At 42.3% G+C, this 19,190-nt stretch overlaps 1 protein-coding gene across 1 annotated transcript in view; it reads right to left on the bottom strand.

Moving 5' to 3' along the window:
- Oseg2 (intraflagellar transport protein Oseg2) overlaps positions 1 to 19,190 on the bottom strand; it is a 560,852-nt gene that overhangs the window by 17,483 nt on the left and 524,179 nt on the right. The window contains exons 29-30 of the mRNA XM_071675913.1: positions 13,022 to 13,192; positions 12,277 to 12,501 (exon numbers count right to left, since the gene is read on the bottom strand). Of these exons, the coding sequence (XP_071532014.1) occupies positions 12,277 to 12,501; positions 13,022 to 13,192 (396 nt within the window). The remainder of the gene's footprint in view (positions 1 to 12,276; positions 12,502 to 13,021; positions 13,193 to 19,190) is intronic.

Genomic DNA, 19,190 nt, shown 5'->3' with positions numbered 1-19,190 from the left:
GTTTCTCACATGAATCAGCCACCAGCGCTGTATCATCAGCGAACAACAACTGACTCACTTCCCAAGCTCTCTCATCCCCAACAGACTTCATACTTGCCCCTCTTTCCAAAACTCTTGCATTCACCTCCCTGACAACCCCATCCATAAACAAATTAAACAACCATGGAGACATCACACACCCCTGCCACAAACCTACATTCACTGAGAACCAATAACTTTCCTCTCTTCCTACACGTACACATGCCTTACATCCTCGATAAAAACTTTTCACTGCTTCTAGCAACTTGCCTCGCACACCATATATTCTTAATACCTTCACAGAGCATCTCTATCAACTCTATCATATGCCTTCTCCAGATCCATAAATGCTACAAACAAATCCATTTGCTTTTCTAAGTATTTCTCACATACATTCTTCAAAGCAAACACCTGATCCACACATCCTCTACCACTTCTGAAACCACACTGCTCTTCCCCAATCTGATGCTCTGTACATGCCTTCACCCTCTCAATCAATACCCTCCCATATAATTTACCAGGAATACTCAACAAACTTATACCTCTGTAATTTGAGCACTCACTCTTATCCCCTTTGCCTTTGTACAATGGCACTATGCACGCATTCCGCCAATCCTCAGGCACCTCACCATGAGTCATACATACATTAAATAACCTTACCAACCAGTCAATAATACAGTCACCCCCTTTTTTAATAAATTCCACTGCCATACCATCCAAACCTGCTGCCTTGCCGGCTTTCATCTTCCGCAAAGCTTTTACTACCTCTTCTCTGTTTACCAAATCATTTTCCCTAACCCTCTCACTTTGCACACCACCTCGACCAAAACACCCTATATCTGCCACTCTATCATCAAACACATTCAACAAACCTTCAAAATACTCACTCCATCACCTTCTCACATCACCACTACTTGTTATCACCTCCCCATTTGCGCCCTTCACTGAAGTTCCCATTTGCTCCCTTGTCTTACGCACTTTATTTACCTCCTTCCAGAACATCTTTTTATTCTCCCTAAAATTTAATGATACTCTCTCACCCCAACTCTCATTTGCCCTCTTTTTCACCTCTTGCACCTTTCTCTTGACCTCCTGTCTCTTTCTTTTATACATCTCCCACTCAATTGCATTTTTTCCCTGCAAAAATCGTCCAAATGCCTCTCTCTCTTCTCTTTCACTAATAATCTTACTTCTTCATCCCACCACTCATTACCCTTTCTAATCAACCCACCTCCCACTCTTCTCATGCCACAAGCATCTTTTGCGCAATCCATCACTGATTCCATAAATACATCCCATTCCTCCCCCACTCCCCTTACTTCCATTGTTCTCACCTTTTTCCATTCTGTACTCAGTCTCTCCTGGTACTTCCTCACACAAGTCTCCTTCCCAAGCTCACTTACTCTCACCACCCTCTTCACCCCAACATTCACTCTTCTTTTCTGAAAACCCATACATATCTTCACCTTAGCCTCCACAAGATAATGATCAGACATCCCTCCAGTTGCACCTCTCAGCACATTAACATCCAAAAGTCTCTCTTTCACGCACCTGTCAATTAACACATAATCCAATAACGCTCTCTGGCCATCTCTCCTACTTACATACGTATACTTATGTATATCTCGCTTTTTAAACCAGGTATTCCCAATCACCAGTCCTTTTTCAGCACATAAATCTACAAGCTCTTCACCATTTCCATTTACAACACTGAACACCCCATGTATACCAATTATTCCTTCAACTGCCACATTACTCACCTTTGCATTCAAATCACCCATCACTATAACCCGGTCGCGTGCATCAAAACCACTAACACACTCATTCAGCTGCTCCCAAAACACTTGCCTCTCATGATCTTTCTTCTCATGCCCAGGTGCATATGCACCAATAATCACCCATCTCTCTCCATCAACTTTCAGTTTTACCCATATTAATCGAGAATTTACTTTCTTACATTCTATCACATACTCCCACAATTCCTGTTTCAGGAGTACTGCTACTCCTTCCCTTGCTCTTGTCCTCTCACTAACCCCTGACTTTACTCCCAAGACATTCCCAAACCACTCTTCCCCTTTACCCTTGAGCTTCGTTTCACTCAGAGCCAAAACATCCAGGTTCCTTTCCTCAAACATACTACCTATCTCTCCTTTTTTCACATCTTGGTTACATCCACACACATTTAGACACCCCAGTCTGAGCCTTCAAGGAGGATGAGCACTCCCCGCATGACTCCTTCTTCTGTTTCCCATTTTAGAAAGTTGAAAAATACAAGGAGGGGAGGATTTCTGGCCCCCCGCTCCCGTCCCCTCTAGTCGCCTTCCACGACACGCGAGGAATGCGTGGGAAATATTCGTTCACCCCTATCCCCAGGGATAATATATATATATATTTTTATATTATTATTTTATTATACTTTGTCGCTGTCTCCCGCGTTTGGGAGGTAGCGCAAGGAAACAGATGAAAGAAATGGCCCAACCCCCCCCACCATACACATGTATATACATACGTCCACACACGCAAATATACATACCTACACAGCTTTCCATGGTTTACCCCAGACGCTTCACATGCCTTGATTCAATCCACTGACAGTACGTCAACCCTGGTATACCACATCGCTCCAATTCACTCTATTCCTTGCCCTCCTTTCACCCTCCTGCATGTTCAGGCCCCGATCACACAAAATCTTTTTCACTCCATCTTTCCACCTCCAATTTGGTCTCCCTCTTCTCCTCGTTCCCTCCACCTCCGACACATATATCCTCTTGGTCAATCTTTCCTCACTCATTCTCTCCATGTGCCCAAACCACTTCAAAACACCCTCTTCTGCTCTCTCAACCATGCTCTTTTTATTTCCACACATCTCTCTTACCCTTATGTTACTCACTCAGTCAAACCACCTCACACCACACATTGTCCTCAAACATCTCATTTCCAGCACATCCATCCTCCTGCGCACAACTCTATCCATAGCCCACGCCTCGCAACCATACAACATTGTTGGAACCACTATTCCTTCAAACATACCCATTTTTGCTTTCCGAGATAATGTTCTCGACTTCCACACATTCTTCAAGGCCCCCAGAATTTTCGCCCCCTCCCCCACCCTATGATCCACTTCCGCTTCCATGGTTCCATCCGCTCCCAGATCCACTCCCAGATATCTAAAACACTTCACTTCCTCCAGTTTTTCTCCATTCAAACTCACCTCCCAATTGACTTGACCCTCAACCCTACTGTACCTAATAACCTTGCTCTTATTCACATTTACTCTTAACTTCCTTCTTCCACACACTTTACCAAACTCAGTCACCAGCTTCTGCAGTTTCTCACATGAATCAGCCACCAGCGCTGTATCATCAGCGAACAACAACTGACTCACTTCCCAAGCTCTCTCATCCCCAACAGACTTCATACTTGCCCCTCTTTCCAAAACTCTTGCATTTACCTCCCTAACAACCCCATCCATAAACAAATTAAACAACCATGGAGACATCACACACCCCTGCCGCATACCTACATTCACTGAGAACCAATCACTTTCCTCTCTTCCTACACGTACACATGCCTTACATCCTCGATAAAAACTTTTCACTGCTTCTAACAACTTGCCTCGCACACCATATATTCTTAATACCTTCCACAGAGCATCTCTATCAACTCTATCATATGCCTTCTCCAGATCCATAAATGCTACATACAAATCCATTTGCTTTTCTAAGTATTTCTCACATACATTCTTCAAAGCAAACACCTGATCCACACATCCTCTACCACTTCTGAAACCACACTGCTCTTCCCCAATCTGATGCTCTGTACATGCCTTCACCCTCTCAATCAATACCCTCCCATATAATTTACCAGGAATACTCAACAAACTTATACCTCTGTAATTTGAGCACTCACTCTTATCCCCTTTGCCTTTGTACAATGGCACTATGCACGCATTCCGCCAATCCTCAGGCACCTCACCATGAGTCATACATACATTAAATAACCTTACCAACCAGTCAATAATACAGTCACCCCCTTTTTTAATAAATTCCACTGCCATACCATCCAAACCTGCTGCCTTGCCGGCTTTCATCTTCCGCAAAGCTTTTACTACCTCTTCTCTGTTTACCAAATCATTTTCCCTAACCCTCTCACTTTGCACACCACCTCGACCAAAACACCCTATATCTGCCACTCTATCATCAAACACATTCAACAAACCTTCAAAATACTCACTCCATCACCTTCTCACATCACCACTACTTGTTATCACCTCCCCATTTGCGCCCTTCACTGAAGTTCCCATTTGCTCCCTTGTCTTACGCACTTTATTTACCTCCTTCCAGAACATCTTTTTATTCTCCCTAAAATTTAATGATACTCTCTCACCCCAACTCTCATTTGCCCTCTTTTTCACCTCTTGCACCTTTCTCTTGACCTCCTGTCTCTTTCTTTTATACATCTCCCACTCAATTGCATTTTTTCCCTGCAAAAATCGTCCAAATGCCTCTCTCTCTTCTCTTTCACTAATAATCTTACTTCTTCATCCCACCACTCATTACCCTTTCTAATCAACCCACCTCCCACTCTTCTCATGCCACAAGCATCTTTTGCGCAATCCATCACTGATTCCCTAAATACATCCCATTCCTCCCCCACTCCCCTTACTTCCATTGTTCTCACCTTTTTCCATTCTGTACTCAGTCTCTCCTGGTACTTCCTCACACAAGTCTCCTTCCCAAGCTCACTCACTCTCACTACCCTCTTCACCCCAACATTCACTCTTCTTTTCTGAAAACCCATACATATCTTCACCTTAGCCTCCACAAGATAATGATCAGACATCCCTCCAGTTGCACCTCTCAGCACATTAACATCCAAAAGTCTCTCTTTCGCGCGCCTGTCAATTAACACATAATCCAATAACGCTCTCTGGCCATCTCTCCTACTTACATACGTATACTTATGTATATCTCGCTTTTTAAACCAGGTATTCCCAATCACCAGTCCTTTTTCAGCACATAAATCTACAAGCTCTTCACCATTTCCATTTACAACACTGAACACCCCATGTATACCAATTATTCCTTCAACTGCCACATTACTCACCTTTGCATTCAAATCACCCATCACTATAACCCGGTCGCGTGCATCAAAACCACTAACACACTCATTCAGCTGCTCCCAAAACACTTGCCTCTCATGATCTTTCTTCTCATGCCCAGGTGCATATGCACCAATAATCACCCATCTCTCTCCATCAACTTTCAGTTTTACCCATATTAATCGAGAATTTACTTTCTTACATTCTATCACATACTCCCACAATTCCTGTTTCAGGAGTACTGCTACTCCTTCCCTTGCTCTTGTCCTCTCACTAACCCCTGACTTTACTCCCAAGACATTCCCAAACCACTCTTCCCCTTTACCCTTGAGCTTCGTTTCACTCAGAGCCAAAACATCCAGGTTCCTTTCCTCAAACATACTACCTATCTCTCCTTTTTTCACATCTTGGTTACATCCACACACATTTAGACACCCCAGTCTGAGCCTTCAAGGAGGATGAGCACTCCCCGCATGACTCCTTCTTCTGTTTCCCATTTTAGAAAGTTAAAAAATACAAGGAGGGGAGGATTTCTGGCCCCCCGCTCCCATCCCCTCTAGTCGCCTTCCACGACACGCGAGGAATGCGTGGGAAATATTCGTTCACCCCTATCCCCAGGGATAATATATATATATATTTTTATATTATTATTTTATTATACTTTGTCGCTGTCTCCCGCGTTTGCGAGGTAGCGCAAGGAAACAGATGAAAGAAATGGCCCAACCCCCCCCCCCATACACATGTATATACATACATCCACACACGCAAATATACATACCTACACAGCTTTCCATGGTTTACCCCAGACGCTTCACATGCCTTGATTCAATCCACTGAGAGCACGTCAACCCCGGTCTACCACATCGCTCCAATTCACTCTATTCCTTGCCCTCCTTTCACCCTCCTGCATGTTCAGGCCTCGATCACACAAAATCTTTTTCACTCCATCTTTCCACCTCCAATTTGGTCTCCCTCTTCTCCTCGTTCCCTCCACCTCCGACACATATATCCTCTTGGTCAATCTTTCCTAACTCATTCTCTCCATGTGCCCAAACCACTTCAAAACACCCTCTTCTGCTCTCTCAACCAGGCTCTTTTTATTTCCACACATCTCTCTTACCCTTATGTTACTCACTCGATCAAACCACCTCACACCACACATTGTCCTCAAACATCTCATTTCCAGCACATCCATCCTCCTGCGCACAACTCTATCCATAGTCCACGCCTCGCAACCATACAACATTGTTGGAACCACTATTCCTTCAAACATACCCATTTTTGCTTTCCGAGATAATGTTCTCGACTTCCACACATTCTTCAAGGCCCCCAGAATTTTCGCCCCCTCCCCCACCCTATGATCCACTTCCGCTTCCATGGTTCCATCCGCTGCCAGATCCACTCCCAGATATCTAAAACACTTCACTTCCTCCAGTTTTTCTCCATTCAAACTCACCTCCCAATTGACTTGACCCTCAACCCTACTGTACCTAATAACCTTGCTCTTATTCACATTTACTCTTAACTTTCTTCTTCCACACACTTTACCAAACTCAGTCACCAGCTTCTGCAGTTTCTCACATGAATCAGCCACCAGCGCTGTATCATCAGCGAACAACAACTGACTCACTTCCCAAGCTCTCTCATCCCCAACAGACTTCATACTTGCCCCTCTTTCCAAAACTCTTGCATTTACCTCCCTAACAACCCCATCCATAAACAAATTAAACAACCATGGAGACATCACACACCCCTGCCGCAAACCTACATTCACTGAGAACCAATCACTTTCCTCTCTTCCTACACGTACACATGCCTTACATCCTCGATAAAAACTTTTCACTGCTTCTAACAACTTTCCTCCCACACCATATATTCTTAATACCTTCCACAGAGCATCTCTATCAACTCTATCATATGCCTTCTCCAGATCCATAAATGCTACATACAAATCCAAATATATATATATATATATATATATATATATATATATATATATATATATATATATATATCCCTGGGGATAGGGGATTAAGAATACTTCCCACGTATTCCCTGCGTGTCGTAGAAGGCAACTAAAAGGGGAGGGAGCGGGGGGCTGGAAATCCTCCCCTCTCTTTTTTTTTTTTTTTTTTTTTCCCCCCCCAAAAGAAGGAACAGAGGGGGCCAGGTGAGGATATTCCGAAAAAGGCCCAGTCCTCTGTTCTTAACGCTACCTCGCTAATGCGGGAAATGGCGAATAGTTTGAAAAAAAAAAAAATATATATATGGCGGAATGCGTGCATAGTGCCATTGTACAAAGGCAAAGGGGATAAGAGTGAGTGCTCAAATTACAGAGGTATAAGTTTGTTGAGTATTCCTGGTAAATTATATGGGAGGGTATTGATTGAGAGGGTGAAGGCATGTACAGAGCATCAGATTGGGGAAGAGCAGTGTGGTTTCAGAAGTGGTAGAGGATGTGTGGATCAGGTGTTTGCTTTGAAGAATGTATGTGAGAAATACTTAGAAAAGCAAATGGATTTGTATGTAGCATTTATGGATCTGGAGAAGGCATATGATAGAGTTGATAGAGATGCTCTGTGGAAGGTATTAAGAATATATGGTGTGGGAGGAAAGTTGTTAGAAGCAGTGAAAAGTTTTTATCGAGGATGTAAGGCATGTGTACGTTTAGGAAGAGAGGAAAGTGATTGGTTCTCAGTGAATGTAGGTTTGCGGCAGGGGTGTGTGATGTCTCCATGGTTGTTTAATTTGTTTATGGATGGGGTTGTTAGGGAGGTAAATGCAAGAGTTTTGGAAAGAGGGGCAAGTATGAAGTCTGTTGGGGATGAGAGAGCTTGGGAAGTGAGTCAGTTGTTGTTCGCTGATGATACAGCGCTGGTGGCTGATTCATGTGAGAAACTGCAGAAGCTGGTGACTGAGTTTGGTAAAGTGTGTGGAAGAAGAAAGTTAAGAGTAAATGTGAATAAGAGCAAGGTTATTAGGCACAGTAGGGTTGAGGGTCAAGTCAATTGGGAGGTGAGTTTGAATGGAGAAAAACTGGAGGAAGTGAAGTGTTTTAGATATCTGGGAGTGGATCTGGCAGCGGATGGAACCATGGAAGCGGAAGTGGATCATAGGGTGGGGGAGGGGGCGAAAATTCTGGGGGCCTTGAAGAATGTGTGGAAGTCGAGAACATTATCTCGGAAAGCAAAAATGGGTATGTTTGAAGGAATAGTAGTTCCAACAATGTTGTATGGTTGCGAGGCGTGGGCTATGGATAGAGTTGTGCGCAGGAGGATGGATGTGCTGGAAATGAGATGTTTGAGGACAATGTGTGGTGTGAGGTGGTTTGATCGAGTGAGTAACGTAAGGGTAAGAGAGATGTGTGGAAATAAAAAGAGCGTGGTTGAGAGAGCAGAAGAGGGTGTTTTGAAGTGGTTTGGGCACATGGAGAGGATGAGTGAGGAAAGATTGACCAAGAGGATATATGTGTCGGAGGTGGAGGGAGCAAGGAGAAGAGGGAGACCAAATTGGAGGTGGAAAGATGGAGTGAAAAAGATTTTGTGTGATCGGGGCCTGAACATGCAGGAGGGTGAAAGGAGGGCAAGGAATAGAGTGAATTGGAGCGATGTGGTATACCGGGGTTGACGTGCTGTCAGTGGATTGAATCAAGGCATGTGAAGCGTCTGGGGTAAACCATGGAAAGCTGTGTAGGTATGTATATTTGCGTGTGTGGATGTATGTATATACATGTGTATGGGGGTGGGTTGGGCCATTTCTTTCGTCTGTTTCCTTGCGCTACCTCGCAAACGCGGGAGACAGCGACAAAGTATAAAAAAAAAAAAAATATATATATATATATATATATGTATATATATATATATATATATATATATATATATATATGTATATATATATATATATATATATATATATATATATACACATACATACACATACACACGCACATATACACACACACACACACACATATACATATATATACATATGAAATATACAGATATATATACATACACGTACATATTCATACTTGCTTGCCTTCATCCATTCCTGGTGTTACCCTACCCCACAGGAAACAGCAACACTACCCACTGCTTCAGCAAGGTAGCATCACTATGACGGACAAAAAAGGACACATTCATACACACTCAGTCTCTACCTGTCATGTGTAATTCACCGAAATACCTCCCTATCCATATCGAGGTCCCATAGACTTTTCCAATGTTTACCCCAGACATTTCACATGCCCTGGTTCAGTCCACTGACAACACGTTAACCCCAGTATACCACATCGTTCCAATCCACTCTATTCCTTGCATGCTTCAAGCCCCAATCGCTCAAAATCTTTTTCACTACACCCTTCCACCTCTGACACATATATCCTCTTTGTCAACCTTTCCTCACTCATTCTCTCCATATGTCCAAACAATTTGAACACAACCTCTTTTGCTCTCTCAACCATGCTCTTTTTATTTCCACACATCTCTCATACCCTTTCATTATTTACTCGACCAAACCACCTCACACTACATATTGTCCTCAAACATTTCATTTCCAACACATACACCCTCGTCCGCACAACCCTATCTATAGCCCATGCCAAGCACCATATACTATTGTTGGAAGAACTACTATTCCTTCAAACATACCCATTTTTGCTTTCCACAATAACATTCTCTCCTTCCACACGTTCTTCATCACTCCCAAAACCTTCGCTCCCTCCCCCACCTTGTGACTCACTTCTGCTTCCATGGTTCCATTCGCTGCTAAGTCCACTCCCAGATATCTAAAGCCCCCCACTTCCTCCAATATTTCTCCATTCAAACTTACATCCCAATTAACTTGTCCTTCAAACCAAATGAACCTAATAACCTTGCTTTTATTCACATTTACTCTCAACTTTCTTTCTCCTTTCACACACTCTTCCAAACTCAGTCATCAATTTCTGCATTTTCTCACTCGAATCAGCCACCAGAGCTCTACCATCAGCAAACAACAACCAACTCACTTCCCAGGCCTTCTCATCTCCAACAGACTGCATACTCACCCCTCTCTCCAAAACTCTTGCATTTGTCTCCCTAACCACCCCATCCATAAACAAATTAAACAATCATGGAGACATCACACACCCTTGCCGCAGCCCGACCTTCACTGGAAACCAATCACTTTCCTCTCTTCCTACTTGGTAAAAACTTTTCACTGCTCTAGCAGTTTCCCTTCCACACCATATACTCTTGAGACCTTCCACAAAGCCTCTCTATCAACCCTCCTCCAGATCCATAAATGCTACATACAAATCTCTGAGCCACACATCCTCAACCTTTTCTGAGACCACACTGCTCTTCTCCAATTTGATGCTGTGTACATGCCTTCACCCTCTAAATCAATACCCTCTCATATAATTTCAAAGGAATACTCAACAAACTTATGCCTCTGAAGTTAGAACACTCACCTTTATCCCCTTTGCCTTTGTACAATGGCACTATGCATGCAATCCACCAATCCTCAGGCACTTCAACAAGATCCATACATACAATGAATATCCTTAGCAACCAATCAAAAACACAGTCACCCCGTTTCTTAATAAATTCTATAGCAATATCATCCAAACCCACTGCCTTGCCAGATTTCATCTTCCACAAAGCTTTCACTAACTCTTCTCTCTTAACTAAATCATTCTCCCTGACCCTCTCACTAAGCACACCATCAAAACACCCTACATCTACCACTTTATCATCAAACACATTCAACAAACCTTCAATACACTCACTCCATCTCCTCACTTTATCATTTGTTCTATTGTCTTTCACACACTATTTCCCTTCTTAAAAACATCTTTTTATTCTCCCTAAAGTTTAATGATACTCTCTCACCCCAACTCTCATTTGCCCTCTTTTTCAACCCTTGCACCTTCCTCTCGACTCCTGCCGATTTCTTCTATACATCTCCCAATCACTGGCACTCCTTCCTTATAAGTATCTTCCAAATGTCACTCTTTTCTCTTTCACTAACAATTTTACTTTTTCACACCACCATTCACTACCCTTTGTAATCTGCCCACCTCCCATCATGCATCTTTTGCACATGCCATCACTGCTTCCTTAAGTACATCCCATTCCTCACCTACTCCCCTGGGGATAGGGGACAGGGGAGAAAATACTTCCCATGTATTCCCCATGTGTCATAGAAAACGACTAAAGGGGGCAAGAGCAGGGGGCTGGAAATGCTCCCCTCCTTGTATTTCAATTTCTATTAGGAGGTAACCAAGATGAGAAGAAAGGAGAGATAGGTAGTATGTTTGAGGAAAGAATCCTGGATGTTCTGGCTCTTAGTGAAACGAAGCTCAAGGGTAAACTGGAAGAATGGTTTGGAAAAGTCTTGGGAGTAAAGTCATGGGATGGTGAGAGGAAAAGAGCTTAGGAAGGAGGAGTTGTGGGAGTTTGTGATAGAGTGTAATAAAGTAAATTTTCAACTGGTTTTTTTTTCTTAAAGTGGATGGAGAGACATGGGTGATTATGCATCTGGTCATGAGAACAAAGATCATAAGAGGCAAGTGTTTTGGGAGTAGCTGAGTGAGTGTGTCAGTAATTTTGGTGCACAAGATCAGGTATTAGTGATGGGTGATTTAAATGCGAAGGTGAGTAATGTGGCAGTTGAGGGTATAATTGGTGTATTTTGGGTATTCAATGTTGTGAATGGAAATGGTGGAGAGCTTTTGGATCTGTGTGTGGGAATACCTGTTTTAATGAAAGATATACATAAGTGAGTAGGTGAGATGGTCAGAGGGCATTATGTGTTAATTGATTGGTATGTAAAAGAGAGACTTGGATGTTAATGTGCTGAAAGGGGCAGCTGGAGGGATGTCTGGTCACTATCTTGTGGAAGCAAGGGTGAAGATTTGCAGAGGTTTTCAAGAAAGAAAAGAGAATGTTACGGAGAAGAGGGTGGTTAGAGTAAGTGAGCTTGGAAAGGAGACTTTTGTGAGGAAGTATGAGGAAGTACCAGGAGAGATTAGGTGTGGAATGGCAAAAGGTACCTAATATATTCACCAAAATATCTGAGAACATATCTATGAAGGTCAGTGTACAAGTACCAATTAGGATATAATATCATATTATTCAGAATAACGTCATTTACCATTCAAAGCAAGATTTTACCTGTTCAACTTGTTGGTCCATTGATACTGCTAACACCCACTCTTTAGCCTCTTCTCTCAGAGGTTCTGGAATGGACAGAGATTCTGGCAGAGGAATCTCATAAGGAATATCAGTATCAAGGAAGTCTGTATGATCAAGGGAATCCAGTGAACCTTCTTCAATAGCTTCACACAAGTCCAAGAATCGGTTCAAGAACACAAATGCCATGTTCTTCCATCCTACCTCCTGTAACACAAAGATGAGGGAAATCGTTTCAGACAAAGAAGAAGCTTCTTTCTCAACTATGAACAGCTAAAAGCTGTCAAACTTATTAACATATCATATTCTGTGAAAACTTGGTGGATAGAACAATGTGATTCATCAACCAATGCATAGAAATCTAATCAATCACATGACACACTTAGTCATACTGGATAGAGTCATACGTTTCAGCATATCCTTTAAAAAAAAAGACAGGGGGCAAGAATACATGTCTTTTTACAAGAATACTTCTATCTGAAAGCTGCAGGGATGGACAAAAGTTCTTATCTCAGCCAGGCCTCAATAAGAAATGAAAAAAAAATGAAAAGAGTAATAAAATCTAAGGAATATAAAGAAAATTACAATGGTTTTCTCAGGGATGGGCTGCACCAAGGTATGCATCCTAGATGAAGTAAAAACTTGAAAATATAGACAGAAAGCAATTCCTTCCCAGAAATACAACACAAATTACTGACTTTTCACAAAAGCACATATACAAACTTACCTTGCAAGCCATTCCTGCTTCATAGAAGGCTTTATCTGCTGGTAGTATGTCTGTATGACGTAGTAATGAGACAGATACTTTCGCCACTAACTTTTCTAGTTGTGGTGTAGCCATATAGGCTGAACGTGCTGCTAGGTAGTGAGCTTGAAGCAACAACAGCTCAAATTCTTTCTGTAACAAGGAAAAGGAAATTCAGGTCACTGTGTCATATACATACAAGTACATTAACAATATACATATGTGAGCAGGAGAGATGGTTAAGGGGCGTTATTAGATTATGGATCAATTGATAGTTGTGTAAAAAAGAGACTTTTGGATGTAAATGTGCTGAGAGGGGCAACTGATGGGATGTCTAATCACTATCTTGTGGAGGCGAAGGTGAATATTTGTTGGGTTCTCAAAAAAAGAGGAGAGAATGTAGGGAGAAGAGAGTGTGGGAGTAAGTGAGCTTGGAAATGACACTTGTGTGAAGACATACCAGGCAGGATTGAGTATAGAATGGCAAAAGGCGAGAGCAAATGAAGTGAGGGGAATGAGAAATGGGATGCATTTAGGGAAGCAGTGATGGCATGTGCAAAAGATGCATGTGGCATGAGATAGGTGGGAGGTGGGCAGATTAGGAGTAGTGAGTGTTGGGATGAAGAAGTAAATTTGTTAGTGAAAGAGAAAGGAGAGGCATTTGGATGGTATTTTTAAAGGAAGAGTGCAAATGACTAGGAGCTGTATAAGAAAAAGCAGCAGGAAGTCAAGACGAAGGTGCAGGCATTGAAAAAGAGGGCAAGAGAGTATCATTAAACTTTAGGGAGAATAAAAAGATTTTGAAAGGAAGTAAATAATGTGCGAAAGACAAGAGAACAAATGGGAACATCGGTGAAGGGTGCAAAAGGGGAAGTGATATTGGATAGTGATAGAGTGAGTATTTTGAAGGCTTGTTGAATGTACTTGATGAGAAAGTCAGGAAGAATGGTTTGGTGAAAGAAGAGGTGATGAAAGCCTTACGGAAGATGAAATCTGGCAAGGCGGCAGGAGTGGATGGTATTGCAGTTGAAATTACTGGGAAAGGGGGTGACTGTTGTTGATTGGTTGGTGAGGATATTCCATGTATGTATGGATCATAGTGAAGTGCCTAAGGATTGGCAAAATGCATGTATAATGCCATTGTACAAAGGCAAAGGGGATAAAGGTGAGTACTCAAACTGCAAAAGCACAAGTGTTTTTAGTATTCCTGGAACATTGTATGGGAGGGTATTGATTGAGAGGGTGAAGGTATGTACAGAACATCAGACTGGGGAGAGGCAGTCTGGTTTCAGAAGTGGTAGAGGATGTGTGGATCAGTGTTTGCTTTGAAGAGTATATATGAAAAATACTTAGAAAAAGATGTTGGATTTATATTTGGCATTTATTGATAGAGATGCTTTGTGGAAGTAAGCTGCTAGAAGCAGTAAAAAGTAATTAGAAGTGTAAGGCATGAGTATGGAGTAAGGAAGGGAGGATAGTGAATGGTTCCAAGATTGTGTCTTTGGCAGGGGTGTGTGATGTCACCATGGTTGTTTAATCTGTTTATGGATGGGTGGTTTGGGAAGCAAATGCAACTTTTGGAGAGAGGGGTGAGTATAAAGTCTGTTGGTGATGAGACAACCTGGGAAGTGTCAATTGTTGCTCGGTGATGATACAGCACTGGTGGCTGATTCAAGTGAGAAACTGCAGAAGTTTGTGGCTGACTTTGGGAGAGAGTGTGAAAGGAGAAAGATGAGAGTAAATGTGAATAAAAGCAAGGTTATTAGTTCAGCAGGGTTGAGGGGTAAGTTACTAGGGATGTAAGTCTGAATGGCAAAAAATTGGAGGAAGTGAAATGTTTTGGGAGTGGACTTAGCAGCAAATGGAACCATGGAAACAGAAGTGAATCATTCGGTGGAGGAGGGGGCAAAGGTTCTTTGGAGTGATGAGGAATGTGTGGAAAGAGAGAACATTGTTTTGGAAAGCAAAAATGGGTATGTTTAAAGGAATAGTAGTTCCAACAATTTTACATGGTTATAAGGCATGGGCTATAGACAGGGTTGTATGGAGGAGGGTGAATATGTTTGGGGACAATTGTGGTGTGAGGTGATTTAATCAAGTAAGTAATGAAAGGGTAAGAAATATGTGGTTGAGAGAGCAGAAGAGGGTGTGTTGAAATGGTTAGGACATATGAAGGGAATGAGTGAGGAAAGATTGACAAAGAGGATATATATATATATATATATATATATATATATATATATATATATATATATATATATATATATATATTTTTTTTTTTTGATCGAGTAAGTAACGTAAGGGTAAGAGAGATGTGTGGAAATAAAAAGAGCGTGGTTGAGAGAGCAGAAGAGGGTGTTTTGAAATGGTTTGGGCACATGGAGAGAATGAGTGAGGAAAGATTGACCAAGAGGATATATGTGTCGGAGGTGGAGGGAACGAGGAGAAGAGGGAGACCAAATTGGAGGTGGAAAGATGGAGTGAAAAGGATTTTGTGTGATCGGGGCCTGAACATGCAGGAGGGTGAAAGGAGGGCAAGGAATAGAGTGAATTGGAGCGATGTGGTATACAGGGGTTGACGTGCTGTCAGTGGATTGAATCAAGGCATGTGAAGCGTCCGGGGTAAACCATGGAAAGCTGTGTAGGTATGTATATTTCCGTGTGTGGACGTGTGTATGTACATGTGTATGGGGGGGGGGGTTGGGCCATTTCTTTCGTCTGTTTCCTTGTGCTACCTCGCAAACGCGGGAGACAGCGACAAAGTATAAAAAAAAAAAAAAAAAAAAATATATATATATATATATATATATATATATATATATATATATATATTATCCCTGGGGATAGGGGAGAAAGAATACTTCCCACGTATTCCCTGCGTGTCGTAGAAGGCGACTAAAAGGGGAGGGAGCGGGGGGCTGGAAATCCTCCCCTCTCAATTTTTTTTTTTTTAATTTTCCAAAAGAAGGAACAGAGAAGGGGGCCAGGTGAGGATATTCCCTCAGTGGCCCAGTTCTCTGTTCTTAACGCTACCTCGCTAACGCGGGAAATGGTGAATAGTTTGAAAAAAAAATATATATATATATATATATATATATATATATATATATATATATATATATATATATATATATATATATATTTATTTATTTATTTATTATACTTTGTCGCTGTCTCCCGCGTTTGCGAGGTAGCGCAAGGAAACAGACGAAAGAAATGGCCCAACCCCGCCCCATACACATGTATATACATACAACCACACACGCAAATATACATACCTACACAGCTTTCCATGGTTTACCCCAGACGCTTCACATGCCTTGATTCAATCCACTGACAGCACGTCAACCCCGGTATACCACATCGCTCCAATTCACTCTATTCCTTGCCCTCCTTTCACCCTCCTGCATGTTCAGGCCCCGATCACACAAAATCTTTTTCACTCCATCTTTCCACCTCCAATTTGGTCTCCCTCTTCTCCTCGTTCCCTCCACCTCCGACACATATATCCTCTTGGTCAATCTTTCCTCACTCATTCTCTCCATGTGTCCAAACCACTTCAAAACACCCTCTTCTGCTCTCTCAACCACGCTCTTTTTATTTCCACACATCTCTCTTACCCTTACGTTACTCACTCGATCAAACCACCTCACACCACACATTGTCCTCAAACATCTCATTTCCAGCACCTCCATCCTCCTGCGCACAACTCTATCCATAGCCCACGCCTCGCAACCATACAACATTGTTGGAACCACTATTCCTTCAAACATACCCATTTTTGCTTTCCGAGATAATGTTCTCGACTTCCACACATTCTTCAAGGCCCCCAGAATTTTCGCCCCCTCCCCCACCCTATGATCCACTTCCGCTTCCATGGTTCCATCCGCTGCCAGATCCACTCCCAGATATCTAAAACACCTCACTTCCTCCAGTTTTTCTCCATTCAAACTCACCTCCCAACCGACTTGACCCTCAACCCTACTGTACCTAATAACCTTGCTCTGATTCACATTTACTCTTAACTTTCTTCTTCCACACACTTTACCAAACTCAGTTACCAGCTTCTGCAGTTTCTCACATGAATCAGCCACCAGCGCTGTATCATCAGCGAACAACAACTGACTCACTTCCCAAGCTCTCTCATCCCCAACAGACTTCATACTTGCCCCTCTTTCCAAAACTCTTGCATTTACCTCCCTAACAACCCCATCCATAAACAAATTAAACAACCATGGAGACATCACACACCCCTGCCGCAAACCTACATTCACTGAGAACCAATCACTTTCCTCTCTTCCTACACGTACACATGCCTTACATCCTCGATAAAAACTTTTCACTGCTTCTAACAACTTGCCTCCCACACCATATATTCTTAATACCTTCCACAGAGCATCTCTATCAACTCTATCATATGCCTTCTCCAGATCCATAAATGCTACATACAAATCCATTTGCTTTTCTAAGTATTTCTCACATACATTCTTCAAAGCAAACACCTGATCCACACATCCTCTACCACTTCTGAAACCACACTGCTCTTCCCCAGTCTGATGCTCTGTACATGCCTTCATCCTCTCAATCAATACCCTCCCATATAATTTACCAGGAATACTCAAACTTATACCTCTGTAATTTGAGCACTCACTCTTATCCCCTTTGCCTTTGTACAATGGCACTATGCACGCATTCCGCCAATCCTCAGGCACCTCACCATGAGTCATACATACATTAAATAACCTTACCAACCAGTCAACAATACAGTCACCCCCTTTTTTAATAAATTCCACTGCAATACCATCCAAACCTGCTGCCTTGCCGGCTTTCATCTTCCACAAAGCTTTCACTACCTCTTCTCTGTTTACCAAATCATTTTCCCTAACCCTCTCACTTTGCACACCACCTCGACCAAAACACCCTATATCTGCCACTCTATCATCAAACACATTCAACAAACCTTCAAAATACTCACTCCATCTCCTTCTCACATAACCACTACTTGTTATCACCTCCCCATTTGCGCCCTTCACTGAAGTTCCCATTTGCTCCCATGTCTTACGCACTTTATTTACCTCCTTCCAGAACATCTTTTTATTCTCCCTAAAATTTAATGATACTCTCTCACCCCAACTCTCATTTGCCCTTTTTTTCACCTCTTGCACCTTTCTCTTGACCTCCTGTCTCTTTCTTTTATACATCTCCCACTCAATTGCATTTTTTCCCTGCAAAAATCGTCCAAATGCCTCTCTCTTCTCTTTCACTAATACTCTTACTTCTTCATCCCACCACTCACTACCCTTTCTAATCAACCCACCTCCCACTCTTCTCATGCCACAAGCATCTTTTGCGCAATCCATCACTGATTCCCTAAATACATCCCATTCCTCCCCCACTCCCCTTACTTCCATTGTTCTCACCTTTTTCCATTCTGTACTCAGTCTCTCCTGGTACTTCCTCACACAGGTCTCCTTCCCAAGCTCACTTACTCTCACCACCCTCTTCACCCCAACATTCACTCTTCTTTTCTGAAAACCCATACAAATCTTCACCTTAGCCTCCACAAGATAATGATCAGACATCCCTCCAGTTGCACCTCTCAGCACATTAACATCCAAAAGTCTCTCTTTCACACGCCTGTCAATTAACACGTAATCCAATAACGCTCTCTGGCCATCTCTCCTACTTACATAAGTATACTTATGTATATCTCGCTTTTTAAACCAGGTATTCCCAATCATCAGTCCTTTTTCAGCACATAAATCTACAAGCTCTTCACCATTTCCATTTACAACACTGAACACCCCATGTATACCAATTATTCCCTCAACTGCCACATTACTCACCTTTGCATTCAAATCACCCATCACTATAACCCGGTCTCGTGCATCAAAACCACTAACACACTCATTCAGCTGCTCCCAAAACACTTGCCTCTCTTGATCTTTCTTCTCATGCCCAGGTGCATATGCACCAATAATCACCCACCTCTCTCCATCAACTTTCAGTTTTACCCATATTAATCGAGAATTTACTTTCTTACACTCTATCACATACTCCCACAACTCCTGTTTCAGGAGTATTGCTACTCCTTCCCTTGCTCTTGTCCTCTCACTAACCCCTGATTTTACTCCCCAGACATTCCCAAACC

This window comes from Panulirus ornatus, chromosome 21, assembly GCF_036320965.1.
Source record: "Panulirus ornatus isolate Po-2019 chromosome 21, ASM3632096v1, whole genome shotgun sequence".
Classification (NCBI taxonomy): domain Eukaryota; kingdom Metazoa; phylum Arthropoda; class Malacostraca; order Decapoda; family Palinuridae; genus Panulirus; species Panulirus ornatus.
Note: the sequence above shows the minus strand (reverse complement) of the source record. Positions and strands in the feature narration are given on the sequence as shown.